The 14,687-nt window shown below is 50.0% G+C and overlaps 1 protein-coding gene across 10 annotated transcripts in view; it reads right to left on the reverse strand.

Annotated features, from left to right (window-relative positions):
- Positions 1-4,818: 4,818 nt before the first annotated feature.
- Positions 4,819-14,687, reverse strand: part of kdm6ba (lysine (K)-specific demethylase 6B, a) — a 110,030-nt gene continuing 100,161 nt past the window's right edge. For all 10 annotated transcript variants that reach the window (XM_011487316.4, XM_078936272.1, XM_078936268.1 and 7 more), the window contains 15 exons: positions 14,444-14,614; positions 13,872-14,363; positions 10,674-13,795; positions 10,484-10,601; positions 10,282-10,387; positions 8,690-8,895; positions 8,509-8,609; positions 8,360-8,428; positions 8,134-8,282; positions 7,938-8,052; positions 7,675-7,862; positions 7,454-7,595; positions 7,237-7,363; positions 6,257-6,427; positions 4,819-6,182 (listed from right to left, as the gene is read on the reverse strand). In XM_011487316.4, the coding sequence (XP_011485618.1) occupies positions 6,165-6,182; positions 6,257-6,427; positions 7,237-7,363; positions 7,454-7,595; positions 7,675-7,862; positions 7,938-8,052; positions 8,134-8,282; positions 8,360-8,428; positions 8,509-8,609; positions 8,690-8,895; positions 10,282-10,387; positions 10,484-10,601; positions 10,674-13,795; positions 13,872-14,363; positions 14,444-14,614 (5,295 nt within the window). In that variant the 3' untranslated portion in view covers positions 4,819-6,164. The remainder of the gene's footprint in view (positions 6,183-6,256; positions 6,428-7,236; positions 7,364-7,453; positions 7,596-7,674; positions 7,863-7,937; positions 8,053-8,133; positions 8,283-8,359; positions 8,429-8,508; positions 8,610-8,689; positions 8,896-10,281; positions 10,388-10,483; positions 10,602-10,673; positions 13,796-13,871; positions 14,364-14,443; positions 14,615-14,687) is intronic.

Genomic DNA, 14,687 nt, shown 5'->3' on the forward strand with positions numbered 1-14,687 from the left:
GCACTCTCTCCATCCATCCAATGTTCCCTCCACCCTCCTAACTTATCAGCCCCCTCCCATTTCTGCTTTCCTCCAGCATTCCATCTCTCCCTTATCCAGGACATACACCCCCCCAGCCTTTAGCTGCTGCAGTGGGGGCTGGGTGTTGGGGTCACAGCGAGTCGTTGGCCTGATAAGTTGAGGTTCAGGGGGGGGGACACACAAAGGAGGGGGCAGTCTTTGGTGGGATTTCATATTTATGAAGAAAATGCTGAAATACTGATTTGTTTGGTTGTAGAACATTAATGAAGGGGGAGGAGTTTTAAGAGGGACTGAGGAGGACAGGCGTTTATTTTACACCTCCCCCCCCAAAGAAAACACAAGGCCTTTAAAAAAAAAAAAGGTCAAATGACACGAAAAAACAAAAAAAGAAAACACACAAACAGTGCAAAAGATTTCAACTCCAACTGACAACCCGACCATTGACCGTGTGGCTCCGGCTAAATTCCCTCCCCACTGGGTAGACCGGATCCATCCGGAGCCCAGAATTTTAAAAGCAATTCGGACTCCACATTCACTACTTTTCTGTTTATTTAAATGCCAAAAACGACATCACAGATTTCCCGAAGTAAATGTCTATTTATGAATCCATTGATGACAAAAATTTGGATGGTTTCTAAGAATTAGAATGAATCTATCCAACGCAAGGCATTGTGGTCTATGTTCTATATTGAGCATCGATGCACACTAGTTCTGAAACAGAGACTTCTGGGAAATTTATAGGGGCACTGGATTTTGGAATTGTAGATTTATAGAGACCTGTAACCCTTGTGCTATCCTATGACCCCACCCTTACATTGACGTGTTCTCCCTACCATGATGAAGGTGGAAAGATTTCATGTAATCCATGGACACCAGTGAAGATCACAGATCATTGAAGAAAAAAGGTCTTGTGGGTCTAGATGACCCAACTCCCAATGTTAAAGTGCCTAGGATACCACAAGGGATAAATAGGCGAACGCCATACATAGTAGTGTAAGTAGTGAGGGACTTTGGACACAGTGTGACATCATGCAGAGACGATGGTTTATCTCCTGCCAAATGGAGTCAATTCGGTCGCGATACAGAATATTGGAGCTAGACGTTGTCACTGAGCAGCGACTGAGTCGGTCTCAGTCAACGTTTCTATGGCAACTACTCTCACCAACCGAGTGAGAAGGCCACACCCCTACCACTTCAAAAGCGGACTACATCAAATCTGTCAACCGAATGTTTCGGACGTTGGACGTGGGGGACAGCTGGCACCGATTGCTTTTATTGAGGCATCTGATTGGCCAATTTTTAACCTTAAAAAAACTTCCACTGCAAAAAATATAAATGAGGATTATCAAGAATACGCTAAGAAAAAGGTATCAGATCAAGAATGATTATTCTGACTAACAGAATGACTGAGTAACAGCTGTTTATTTCATGTTATACCAGGGTCCGGGTGAATTCTCAATTCTGATTGGCTGCTGGGTGTGTATTAAAAAGTGATAACGCGCAGTGATAATGCACACCGGTCACATATCTTAAACCTTCTGTATCACTGCGCTGGCTTCTTTAAAAGAAACTTTAGCTTCATCATTTAGACAAAAACAAGCGGTTGGAGGTGAACTTTCTCTCTGAACTGATACTTTATTTACCCCATCCATAACCCATAACTCCATACATGGAGCTCCCACTCCGACCTCCGATCTCGACTGCAGTGGCAAAGGAAAGCATAGATATCGCTTTCCTTTGCCACTGCCGTCGAGATCGGAGGTCGGAGTGGGCGCTCCACGTAACAAATAGTCCGCTTTTTGGGAAAAAAGGGATCCAAACCGAAAAAAAATAACAAGAATAAAGTACTAAAAACTGGTTGAGTATTTATTTCTTTTGTAACTGACCATGGTGTAAGCGGGTTAACCCTTGTGCTATCCTAGGCACTTTAACATTGGGAGTTGGGTCATCTAGACCCACTAGACAGTGCTCTGAACCTTTTTTCTTCAATGATTTGTGATCTTCACTGGTGTCCATGGATTACATGAAATCTTTCCACCTTTATCCACCTTTGTCATGGTAGCGAGAACACGTCAATGTAAGGGTGGGGTCATCTAAGAGAGCACAAGGGATAAATACTATTTACTGCCTATCTTGATGGTTGAATCCATCACACAAACCAAAATGGGTTTTTGGTTCAAAGAGGAGAATTTAGGACAGCCGTTTGTGGTTTCCTTAGAAAGTTTATGCATCCAGGACAGCGGCAAGCAGACTCCCCCATGTTGGGGAGTGCCAGACAGACGGGGTGGGGTGGGGTGGGGGTTAATCTCTGCTGCCTGTATCAACGAGAGCGGATCTTTTGTAAATTTGTCCAATTAACCCTTGTGCTATCTTAGATGACCCCACTCTTACTTTGACGTGTTCTCCCTACCGTGACAAAGGTGGATAAAGGTGGAAAGATTTCATGTAATCCATGGACACCAGTGAAGATCACAAATCATTGAAGAAAAAAGGTTCAGAGCACTGTCTAGTGGGTCTAGATGACCAACTCCCAATGTTAAAGTGCCTAGGATAGCACAAGGGTTACAGCAAACGGTCGTCTTATAGGATGGAAAATGTAAAGACGTGCAGTCAAGCTAAAGATCTCCACAGATGAGATCCAGGAGATCCTCAGAGGGATGAGCAGTGAAGTGGAGGAGAACCAGGAAGTGATAAAAGATCAGAGCAGAAGCTCAAAAGCGTCTCTTGTCTGATGGTGATTTTCCAGCCTTTCTCCTCTGCTTTGAGCTCTGGTGTTTATTTGCCTCTGGTCCCGGCCCTGTTCACGCTTGTTGGACACGAAGGACACGAGCATAAACAAACTACAAAGCTGTGACATCAGGATTGCTCTGCTGGACAGTGATTGGACCGATGAAGGGTCTGGTCCCGGCGAGGGGAGCTCTTATGTGGTGACCTGCCTGCAGCAGGGTGGACGGGCCGACGGATGGCGGTCGTCTTCCTGTGTGTTTTGAGGCAGGATTTCCGTCCTTCTGGCCTGTAATCTGTCCTCCTGTTGGCCCCGTGGCCTCCAAGTTGACCCTGGAACACAGGAACCCACCAAAACCTGCAGGACTTGTCAAGTTCCCATGGCGACTGTCAAGAACCCTCCTCAAACGTATTCAGTCTGGACTTATCAGGGAGGAAACGGTTCCGTTTTTCCTGCATGATCCAGGAAGTTTCGCTGTTTGAATAATCCGCTTCCTTGATTTCAACCTGGAAAGTTTTTTTTTTGTTTGTTCCTGATTAATTCCGCCTCAGCCACAATTTTAAAAAAACTAATAGCATTTTCAAGTTGAGGATGTGATTGATGAAGCTGTGCCAAACATTAGCGGCGGCTTCCAACCTGTAGCTCGGCTGGAGGGTGGAGTTACCTCCAGAATGTTTGCGTTGGCTCCGTGTTTCCATGGCAGCACGAGGGACAGGAGAACAGGAAGAAAAACATCTACAAGCTGGTTCAGACTGTGGGGGCCCAGCCCCCGGTGCTGTCGAAGTCCTCAGCGGTTCATCTTTTGATCTCTTTTCAAAGCGGTCTTTTGATTGCGATCATGCTGTTTTTAGCCAGATTTTTGTATTCAATCTCCTATTTTCTAGGAAGAATCAGAATTCACCACCTTTATCATAGTAGGAAGAACACGTCAATGTAAGGGTAGGGTCATCTGGACCCCATAGGATAGTACAAGGGCTAACGGCATTTTTTCGTCTGCTCCTGATTCACAGAAATGCAATTTTAGGCTGAACTTATGTCCTCTATCATGAGAAAAAGGGCACAAGAACACGTTAAGAACAGCAATGAGTGGGTTTTTGCAGACTGGAGCTGAAAGCCAGTGTTTTTCACACACCACTACAGACTAAAGTGAACCAAACTCTCATCGTTGACTTCCATCAGCTGGACATTTGAGGCGACATCATCTGAAATCATTTCTGCCAAAATCAGAAACCAAAGTTTGTGTCGTCAGTCCTTGTTGTTCATCCAGGTGTTTCCCTTGAATTGAACAGAGCTTATATCATTCATCTTCTAAACCTGTTTTATCTCTTTTGGGGTCAAGGGGCGGCCACCCGGGGGCGAAGGCAGAGGACATCCTGGACACGTCGCCAGCCTGTCAGGGCCACAATCACACACCCATGCACGCACACACCCACACCTAGGGAGAATTTAGAGTAACCCATGAAGCATGTTTTTGGACGTTTGGAGGAAGCCGGAGTCAACGGAGAAAACCCACACATGCGCGGGTCCCCCATTCTGAGCCAGGGGCCTCCTTGCTGTGACGCAATAGGGCCAACCACTGCAGCCTGCGAGAACACAAGAACCAGACTCTCGTGTTCCGAATAGGAATACCCGCTGGTTCCCAGAAGCCAAACGTTCAGAACACGTGATTGACAGATTTCCTGTATCCCTTGTGATATCCTATGGGGTCCAGATGACCCCACCCTTACATTGACGTGTTCTCCCTACCATGACAAAGGTGGATAAAGGTGGAAAGATTTCATGTAATCCATGGACACCAGTGAGGATCACAAATCATTGAAGAAAAAAGGTTCAGAGCACTGTCTAGTGGGTCTAGATGACCCCACTCCCAACGAGGCACGTTAACAAGGGGTAACCCACTTTCAAGAAGCTCCTTCCTGATTGGCCAATTGCCGCCTACCCACACCATCTGGTTCCAGAATTGACTTCCTTTGGTTGGAGCCGGGAGTAAACCAGTGACACTCAGTCCAGTTCCCATTTACAGTCGGTGAATTTGCACCAAAGCTTTCTGCTATTAAAGACTCAGACCTGTGTGGATTTAGCAAAAGCGTTTATTAATAGTAATGTCACAGAAATTCACAAGTGTTTAAGACATGTCTGGCTCAGTTTGGTGTGTGTCTGCAGGGATGTCGGTGTGAACTCTATAAACAGTGCAGTTATAAATAAACGACCACAAAGAGAAGGAAACTCGGAATATTGCAACAGGAAAAATAGAATTCTCATTTCAAAAGAAAAATAAAAAATAACCCCGAAAAGGTTTGTTCAAAGAGAACAATTAGCACCATCTAGCCCATGATCAACAGATATAAAAAATCTCATCTAAAATTCCTGAACACAAAAACACTTTTTCTCCTTAATGAGCATACAAACAGCATTCCATTAGTCATCTTCTCTACGCGAGTAGTGTGTCTATCGTCTACAGGAAAAGGTGTGTTATTTTCAAGATAAAGATTTGATTTTACATACGAGGAGGAAATTTAAAAAAAAAGAGGCAGGAGTGGAGAGGCGAGCACCAGGAACACGGCGGCGTTCCGTTCGTTCAGAGCTAATCAGTCACGGTGAGAACAAAACCAGCAAAAATGTACAACAGGGTGAACGTCCATGCCCAATAAATAGAGGAAACATCTTAAATTAAATGTACAACGGCGAAAAAGCCCCCAAAAATCTGTAATATCGGAATAAAAAACACACCAGATGGATCTTTTTTTTCTTTAAAAATACAACAAAAAAAGAAAGAAATGAAATGTGTGACAGCTGAATATTAAATCTCCAGAAGATATAAGATTATGATTCATAAAAACAAGATTTACAGCTTCAGAAAAACGAATAAATCCCCCAATAAAAAAACAAAACATCTAAAAACCCGTATTTTTTGAAGCATTCCAAACTGTATTTTTATTTTTTTTTTAAATCTTAATGCTTTAGAAAAATGTTCATAACTCTATTGTTAGTATTTTCATTTTCTCTTATTTCTAAATACAAGGCCAATGTGGTATATATCTAGGAGGATCTAGTTTTGAGAAAAACAAGACAAAGAAAGTAACAATAAATTATTATTTTTCAAAATGACAGCACCCCACAGAGAGTTCAAACAGCGAGTACAAAGTTCGGACTGAAACCGGCGTCCGCGCTTTGCTCCAGGGCAGCACCAGCCGCGGTTTCCGCTTCCAAGCACCATCTGAGAGTAAACTGGGACTTTTTATTGGTGACTCTTTTTGTAAACAGTAACGAGTAAACAACCGGCTGCTCGGAGAGTCACAGCAGGAGCAAAAAAAACCAACCAGAGTCAATGAAACGCTCAAATTGAAAAGAAGAAACGCGTTGTCCCGGCACGCGGGAGTTTTGGTTTTGGCTGAGGAGACGCAGAGGAGGAGCTCTGTCACCGGGCGGGAGCGGCCTGAAGGGAGGAGAACAGAGTCAGAAAGGCAGGGGGGGGGGGAGGTTAAGGCTAAGGAGGAGGAGGAGGCTCACCAGGTTGAAGGAGTCGTAGATGCTCATGAGCTCCTCCACGCGGTACTGCTCCAGCACCACCACGTTGGTGAGGTTGGGGCTGCGCTGCCGGGCGCAGTCCTCACAGTGAACCACGTACGTCTTCCTGCTGCTGCTCTCACACGTCACAAACAGCAAGTCGAACACCTCCACCTGTGAGGGGAGGAGCCAAATGTTCAGCCTGTGGACAGGGTCAATCCAAGACGGCAGAGTCTGCGGTAAACGTTTCCTAAAAGACGCACTCCGATGAAAACTGTGTTTTTTTTAAACTGTTCCTGTGGCATTTCCATCATAATGGAGGACATGTATCAAGAAAATTCAGATTTAAATTGCATTTCTTCCTTCAAATTGTCAAACGAAATAAAACGGCGTTTGAACAAGATTGTAGTTGTGGTGTAACCAGGAGGCCCTGAGCTCCCTGCTCCGCTCCATTCCCATGCACAGACTAGATCCATCAATCTGTGTTTTCCACCATCTGGCCCCATTTGTTCACAAGTTATATCATTGATCACCAATATTACACGTTGCAAGTTTTCCTCATCCTGTGCAACCCTAGTGGTAACCATGAGAACATGTAATGTTTACTTTGAAGCAACAGCCTCCACGAGGGTTCAAGTCCATAGAAACCATTGCTTTTTTTTCTATGTCTGCAGTTGATTAATAACTTCGGCACTTTTTTTTAACTCAAACTCAAAGTACAATTCCCAATTCTCCTTAGCAACCAATGTTTCTTAAGTTGCCAAAAAAATAAATAAATTGACGTTTATAGTTTCACTTTGTTAGAGTATTTTCTTACTAAACGGGGAACAACATCTATGTAATCAAATCAGTGTCATATTTCTCTAAAGGGTAAAGTAAAACGTATTTCCTACTGGATTGTGTATAACATACACCTAATCTTCTCAAGCTCCTAAACCAGCGTGGGGTTTGGACCCTCGTCCTGGCGCCCGGCGGACACTCACGTCACACTCGTTGCAGTAGTAGGCGGGCTCGTCCTTCACCCGACTCTGGTAGGAGATCTTTTTGCCCTCGGCCACCAGCTGGTCCCTCAGGATCTGGATGTGTTTCATGGACTGCAGCAGGCAGTGTCTGTCACCAAACAAACACATGTGGATGGAAGAATGTCAGAAATCCTGGAGGCTTCATAGCAGATTCTCTCCTCAGTGGAACTGTTCTCACTTGATCATCTTGTACGTGTCGGGGTCTGTGACTTTCAGAGTGTGGGCCACGTTCCAGGACACGTGAATCATGGGAACGATGGACTTGACCTTCTTCACCTCGTTCCACTCAAACCTCTCCAGCGCCACCTGGTACTGGTAAGCTGAACGACCACAGAAACGGGTTTTATTTTTAGTAAAAACAGGAGGAGTCATCCCACCACTAGGTGGAGCTCTCGTTACCGTTCAGAGGCCCGACGTTCCAGGCGATGTTGTTGCACCATCCCACGGCTTGGACCCAGTGGACGGTGCCGGCGTTGATCCATACCAGGTCTCCGGGCCGCTGGATGAAGCGGTACACGGGGATGTTGGCGTTGTAGAGGTCCTCCAACACCGGCCACCAGGACCCCGTCAGGTAGTCCACGCCATGCCTGACGGAAAAGGAGCATTCAAGCTAAGGTCTAGTCAAAGACTGGACTGAAGAGGCGACTTTTGGTCCTGCTCACTTTTCACAGAAGTCGTTGATGGCCTCCCAGTAGTTCTCATGCACACAGAACCATTCACAGTCGCCCGGGCCGATGTTGATGTTCACCGAGCAGAAATTATTGTTCTCCTGGTGACCTGCAGAAGCGTTCCGTGGTCAGTATCGGACTAAAAGCTGGCGGTTTCCTTCTTTCTGAAGGACGGCCGGCGTCCCCTTACCCGGCGTCCGGCTCCCGGGAACCTTCATGTAGAGCTGCACCGTGTTCATGCCGAGGATGGTGTGTCCCACGTGGCTCAGCATGTTCCCGCTGGACGCCACGCGCATGAACGCCGGGAGCTTCTGCAGCTCCTGCAGCTGAGGCTTCCACCTGCGCACAAACAACCCGACGTGAGGAGAGAGGCCGCCGGCGAGGGACGGTCGCGGCGGCGGGAGGAAGCAGCTCACCTCTTGGGATCAGAGAGATCTATATTGGTACCAAATTTGATGATCTTCCCCACAGCTTTCTGCTCACCACTGAAAAAACAAAAGTCAATCAATAAATGGGAGAAAAGCTGGGAGAAGCGCTCAAAGGGAGCTGGCAGGATCCCACGTACTTGCTGCCCTCCTTGGAGGAGTCTTTGTTGGCGTCCACACTGGAGGGCAAGGACTTCTTCACGTCCTCGTCTTCCTCCTCCTCGTCGCTGCCTTTTTCCTCCTACAGACAGACGGCACTCATTAGAAACAGGGAGCCCTTCCCCCGGCTGGGAGGTCAGAGGTCAGAGGTCGTGGGCGTACCTGCAGGCTCTCCTGGAAGCTGGAGGCCTGGTACTGGGCGTACTTGGCGATGGTGGTGTAGGAGCGGCTGCTCTCGCAGGGCCACGTCTGCCCCGTGCCGCTGGGGTCCCAGTTCTCGTCGGCGGGCTGCTGCACCTGAGTCCGCACCTCCACCGCCTGGTCTGCGTTTGCCTCCACCAGAGACTTGGTAGAAAACAGCCCCAAGTCTAAAAAAAATACAAAACAAAGAAACTTTTAGAAAGTCTACAGGAAGATTCCCTCACTGCATTCACCTTTTGAAGATTCGTTTTGTGCAATTTTAGTGTTTTTTCAAAGTTTGTGTGTGTTCTGCATCCTGATTGCCGTGTCAGTTTATCAAATTTCATATAAATGAGATAAAAGTGTAGAAAGTGTGTAGTGAGGAGGTCTGCAACCTTTTACACTTAAAGAGCCATTTGGGTTGATTTCTTACTGACAACAATCCAGTAGGAAACACAACGTTTTACTTTACCCTTTAGAGAAAAATGACACTGATTTGTGTTGAAGTGATTGTTACTATTATGATAAATATAACTGAACTATTTTTTTGGGTGGCATAAATATAACAAAGAAAAAAATATGACATAATTAACTTTTGACATAGGTTCGCAGGACTTTCTTTCAAAATAAAAGACACCTTCTGTCACATCTCAATGCAGCAAAGCTCATGTGTGGCTACATATAGTTTATTTGACCATTTATGGTGCATTTCAGCCAGAGATTTGTAAATCTAACAAACTAAAAATACATCAGAGCCAATTAAGTGACCCTTACTGTATTTTCAAACCGTACCGCACACTTAAGATCCTTGAATTTGTTCAGAAATAGAAGATCTCTGTTTTAATTTGGTGCTCCTTAAATAATAACTCTGGTAGACTGAAGTAATTTTCTGTGGTACACTGCAGTCAGACATCCGTCTAAATGTTTTACTCCAACTTAATTAAATCGCTGGATGGATTTTTTTGTGGGTAGGACACTGCAGTCAGGAGTTGGGCAGAGTGAACTATACTGTCCTTAAACTGTTTGAATTAATTGAATAATATTTGAGTCCGTCTACTTTTTTTTTTTTTGGCGGCACTTTTTAAAATCCCTCCAAAATAAAAGTCTTTCAGCACAGAGCCACAGTGGATGGAGCCTCAGGGTTGCAGACTTCTGCTCTACAACAAATACAGAGGGCTACTCCACAGATTTCGTCTATCGCTGGTTCTTTTTAAGTGCATAGCTGGGAGATGCGTTACGAGCACCGGCCACGCCACGATTCTTATAAAAGTTCCTCTAATTTTTTTTTTTTTTTTTTTTTGTCAAACCAGGTCAGAGAACGCGTCCATGAGTGACCTCATGAACGCCAGACGTGGAGACGTGACTATTGATGTTTTCGTAGAGCTTTTCAAAATAAATGTCTTCCGTGCCTTGTAAATATGCAGTCAGTGCCTCAGTGTAGCGATGAAGCTAAAAACCCTTCGACAACAGCTCCTCCCACACGCGTTTATAGGCCAACATCATACACATCGCAATGGGGGTCGCATTTACAAGAAACGAGGGACGGCTGTCAGATTTTAAAAGGTAGATCTTACTGAGTCGAAGAGATCCAGCCAGTCCTCTGATGACCGTAACGGGATTCTTGGAATCCGTACAGAACTGCAGCAGCACCGGGGAGAAGGCGTCCCTCTTGCTTTCCAGCTGCAAAAAAAAAAGAAAAAAAAGAAGCTGCTGTCAGTGCACACTTTCGTCCACAAGGGGGCAGCACACGCACATGACTGAGTGGAGTGTCCCTACATAGATGCTGGGCGTCGGGGGGTTGAGCTTCTCCCTTGGAATGGGATCCATGCTGGGTTTGACGGAGAAGGCCGGGAGCAGGTACGACTCCCTGAACTTCCCTTTGACCCGGGCCGTCCTGAAACAGAAGCAAAGCTTTTAGAGGGACACAAACGCAGACAGATGGCGGTCCGTCTGAGGAGGCGCGTACCTGCAGGAGCGGATGATTTCGCTGGCGGAGTTCTTGATGCTGATCTCCTTCAGGGGGATCCTTTTCTCCTCCACCTCGGAGGCGATGAAGGTCTCCCGGTCCCCGCTCTCCACTTTGATCAGGCGGATCTTCAGCTCCTTTGGCGGGCCGTCCGACAGCGCCTTCAGCTTTAGGAAGTCGGTGGAACCGAACGAGGAGTCTTGAGCGGTCTTCTGCTCGGAGGAGCGGTCCCGCCGGCGTGAGCTCCACTCAGTCTGCTCGCCTTCACTGGTGGAGCTGCTGCCGGACGCATCTTTGCGTTTCTTCTTGTCCGACTCCTGGTGAGTTCTGTGCTTCTCCGCCTCCCGCTTTTGGTGAGAGGAGTCTCCGAGGATCATGCGGTCCTTCTTCTCTCTATGGCTTCTTCGCTCCTTGTGCCTCTTGTGGCTGGAGTGGGAGGACGAAGGCGACGAAGAGGAGGAGTCTCCCTTGTCCCTGTGCTTCTTCTTCTCCTTTTTGTCCTCGCGCTTCCTGCTGCCGTGGCCGTGCTTCCTCCTCTTCTCCCGGTCTTTGTGCTCCTTGACCTTCTCGGACTTGAACCAGTCCTCGGTTTTGCCGTGCCTGTCGACCTTCTCCAGCGCCTCGCGGCTGAGGATGGCCTCGCAACTCCGCCCCAAATCTTTCAGGGAAGACTCGGAGATGGTGGTCAGCCCGTGCTCCTCCTTGATCACCTTTATGGGCGGGATGCTCCTTTTTTCGACGGAGTCCTCCATCTCTCCGTCGCTGTCCTCCATTTTCACCTTGACGTCTTCCTCTGACGATGGCGAGCTTCTCTGGGGCGGGACGGCGGGACTGAAGGGAGGGTTGGTGGAGTCGGATGTGGGGGAGCCTCCTTGCTGCTGGCGGCAGATGTCGGGGCCCAAAGACAGCGAGGAGGAGTATTTCACACCAAGCAGGGCTGATGGGGGAGGTCTCCCGAAAGGCCCGCCGCGGTAGGCGTACCGCTGGTTCTCCATGTTCGCCAGCGACTTGAACATGCTGTTGACCCCCGTCTGGTGGAGGTGCGGCCTTTGCGGCGGCGGAGAACAGGACGGAGCCTCCGAGTCCTCCGAGTCCTCCTCTGCCTCGCTCTTCGTCCGCTCGGGAAGGCCGTAGAGCTTCGCCAGGTCGCTGTGGCGGTAGTTGGTGTTCCGTGCTCCCATCACCACATCCACGGCGGGCTTGGTGCTTGGAGGAGCGACGGGAGGAGCTTTGACGTAGTCGTCCTCCTCCTCGTTGAGGGAGGACGTTCTGCTGCAGGGGGAGGCCAGGGAGCCCTGGCGGCTGAGCACGGGGGGGCTGGCATTGGAGCCACAGTCCTCTGGGTGGGGCTGACTCTTCATCGCTGGGATCAGATCCGGGGCGCACAGGTAGCTCTTGACTGGCTCTGCGGCCGGAACGAAGCTCCTCCCACCGCTGAACATCTCCTCCTCCTTCTGGATGGATTCGTCCAGCATGGCCATGATGTTGGCCAGGCCGTCGGGGAGCATGGTGGAGGGCTCCTCCTCGAACTGCGCGCCGTCCATGTCGGCGCCCGTGTCGTTCTCCTTCGCCTGCTTGTGCGCGGAGGGGATCAGGGACAGAGGGGGCGGGGCTTCTCGGGTGAAGCCCTGGTGGAGCTTGGGGGGCTCTCTAAGTGCTGGCGTTGGGACTGACTCTTTGGGTTGGTTGGGGGCCGCTTGCATCGCCGGGCGTTTCCCGGGGAACGCCGGCTGGTTGGTCCCTGAGGTGCTGAGGGTTGAGGAGGTGAAAGCGCTCCCGCCGCTCCACAGCTCCCTCTGCCGCTGCTTCTCCCGGGCGTACTCCGTCTGAGGTGTCAAGGGAGGGGGGCGGAGCCTCTCGGCGGTGCTGGGGGGATTGGGGAGCACGCCGCCCCGGCTGAGCCAGGGATAAGGAGGGGAGGACCGGGAGCTGGGGGGTGGGGGACCCGAAGGAGGTGCAGAAACAAGGGACGAGAGGGGAGGAGGTGGGGGCGCCAGCAGCCTTTCAAGGCTTTCAATAGACGCCTGCTCCTTCTCTCTCATCCTTTTCTCCTCTTTTCTTCTTTCTTCCTCCTCTTTCCTCCTTCTCTCCTCCTCCTCCATCCTTTTCCTCTTCTCTTGTTTTTCTCTTTCTAATCTCTGCAGTTCTCTCTTCTCCTCCTCTTGCTTCTCCCATTCCCTCCTCTTTCTTTCCCGCTCATTCCTCTCCTCTTGCCTGGCTTTTTCTAATCTCTCCAGTTCTCTCCTCCTCCTTTCCTCCTCCTGCTGCATCTCCCATGCTTTCCTTCTCTCAATTTCTCTCTTTTTCCTCTCCTCCTCCTCCTGCTGCTCCTTCTTCTTCCTCTCCTCTTCCATCTTATTTCTAATCTCCCACTCTCTCCTTTGCTGCTCCTTCTCCTTTTGTTTTCTCTCCTGCTCCTCTCTCTCCTTTCTCCTCCTCTCCTCCGCCTGCATGTGTCCCTCCAGCTCTGCATCTAGCTTGTCCAGCGCCTCCTCGATAGACTGGGGGACGCATTTAGGAGCAGAGAACATCTGAGAGGAAGAGGAGTCCGGCTTGGGGGGCTCCAGGGAACAGCTGATGGAGGGGCCGTACGCCGGGGGAGGGTTCGATGCCCTGCTCGTAATCACGCTCTCTCCTGCCCTCTGGTGGCCCGAGGAGAACAAGGAAAATGAAGAAAACTGCGGAGGAGGAGGAAGAGGAGGCACCTGCCCTGCCTGAGGATAGTATGACATCTTGCCCTTTGGAGGCGGGGCTTTTGGGGATCCCTGCTGATGGGGTTTGCTGGTGGGAGGAGCTTGGCCTCTTTGACACGCCGACTGCATGGGAGCGTCCGCCTGAGGTTTGACGCCGGCCCCCATGGAGTTCCGAGGCAGCGCCTCCACCGCCCTCTGCCAGCCGCCGACGTTCCCAAAGCCACCGGCAGAGGGGGGCGTGCTCACGGCGCCGTTGTAGTGGCCAACGGCGCAGGAGGAGCGGGAAGAGTTGGGCGTAATGACGGGGGTCCGTGTGGAGGCGGCTGGAGGCGACGGGGGGCCGACTTCTGAAAGTCGAGCGTCCGCGACTTGATTGTGGCTCTGCTGGCGCTGAGGTAGCACACCTGGAGGTCTGAAGACGGCCGACTCCTAAAGGAAACACAAACCAATCAGCGACAGGAGGAAGAGGATGCTCACCTGCGGGGGGTGGGGGGCTCGTACTCACCAGGGAGTGACCGCTGGGGTATCTCCAGGCCTCGTGGGGGTCACTGTGCTGCTGCTGAGGTACTGAGGTGCTGCTGGCAGGAGGGCCCTGGTGCCCCAGCCCTGGGTGAGGCCTGAAATGGCTGTAAGGCACGCCGCCGCTGCTGCTATTCTTGCTGCTGGTCGCAGCAGCGTTTGCTGGTGACGAATGGACTTTTAGGTGGCGCTCTCCGTCCCCCCTGGTTGGAGTGGACGCCGTTTGGCCGCCACCCCCTCTCTGGGTGTGGACGCCGTGCGGCTCCATGGACTGCGTGGCGGGATCCAGTTTGGGACTCTGGTAGGACGAGCGGGGGGAGGAATGGTTTGCGGCCTGAGATTGTAGCGCGTCCTTCTGGAACTGAGCAAGAGGAGGAGGACATCCCGCCGTGTTGAAGCTTCTCGGCGAGGAATTCATGTGGCTGGAGGCGGGAGGGGAGGACTTAGGGGGGTAGCTGCCCATCCCTCGTTTGTGTTCCTGTCAAAGCACAGAAAAGGCCTCAGCTTTGGGCGTGACCTCAGCCTAAAACGCGTTCCCCGTCGGGTCAGCGGTCAGACCTGAAAGACGTGCGCCTGCTGGTTCTTGAGTTCCGACGTCGGCCAAGGAACGCCGCCGTCCTTGTGAAGGGGGTTCCAGAAGGCCGGTTTCGAGGGGAGATGGTGAGCGGAGGAATGCTGCTGAGACGGCGCCGACTGGCCAGTGTAACGCTGCGGCGCCGGATGTGGCGCCTGCGCCGGAAAGAGACGACTCGCCGTTTATCATCGGAAGTAAACAAAAAAACAAAAAAAAAAACACGAGCAA

The sequence above is a fragment of the Oryzias latipes genome, chromosome 18 (assembly GCF_053564925.1).
Source record: "Oryzias latipes strain Hd-rR chromosome 18, Olatipes_Hd-rR_3.1".
In the NCBI taxonomy this organism is placed as follows: Eukaryota; Metazoa; Chordata; class Actinopteri; order Beloniformes; family Adrianichthyidae; genus Oryzias; species Oryzias latipes.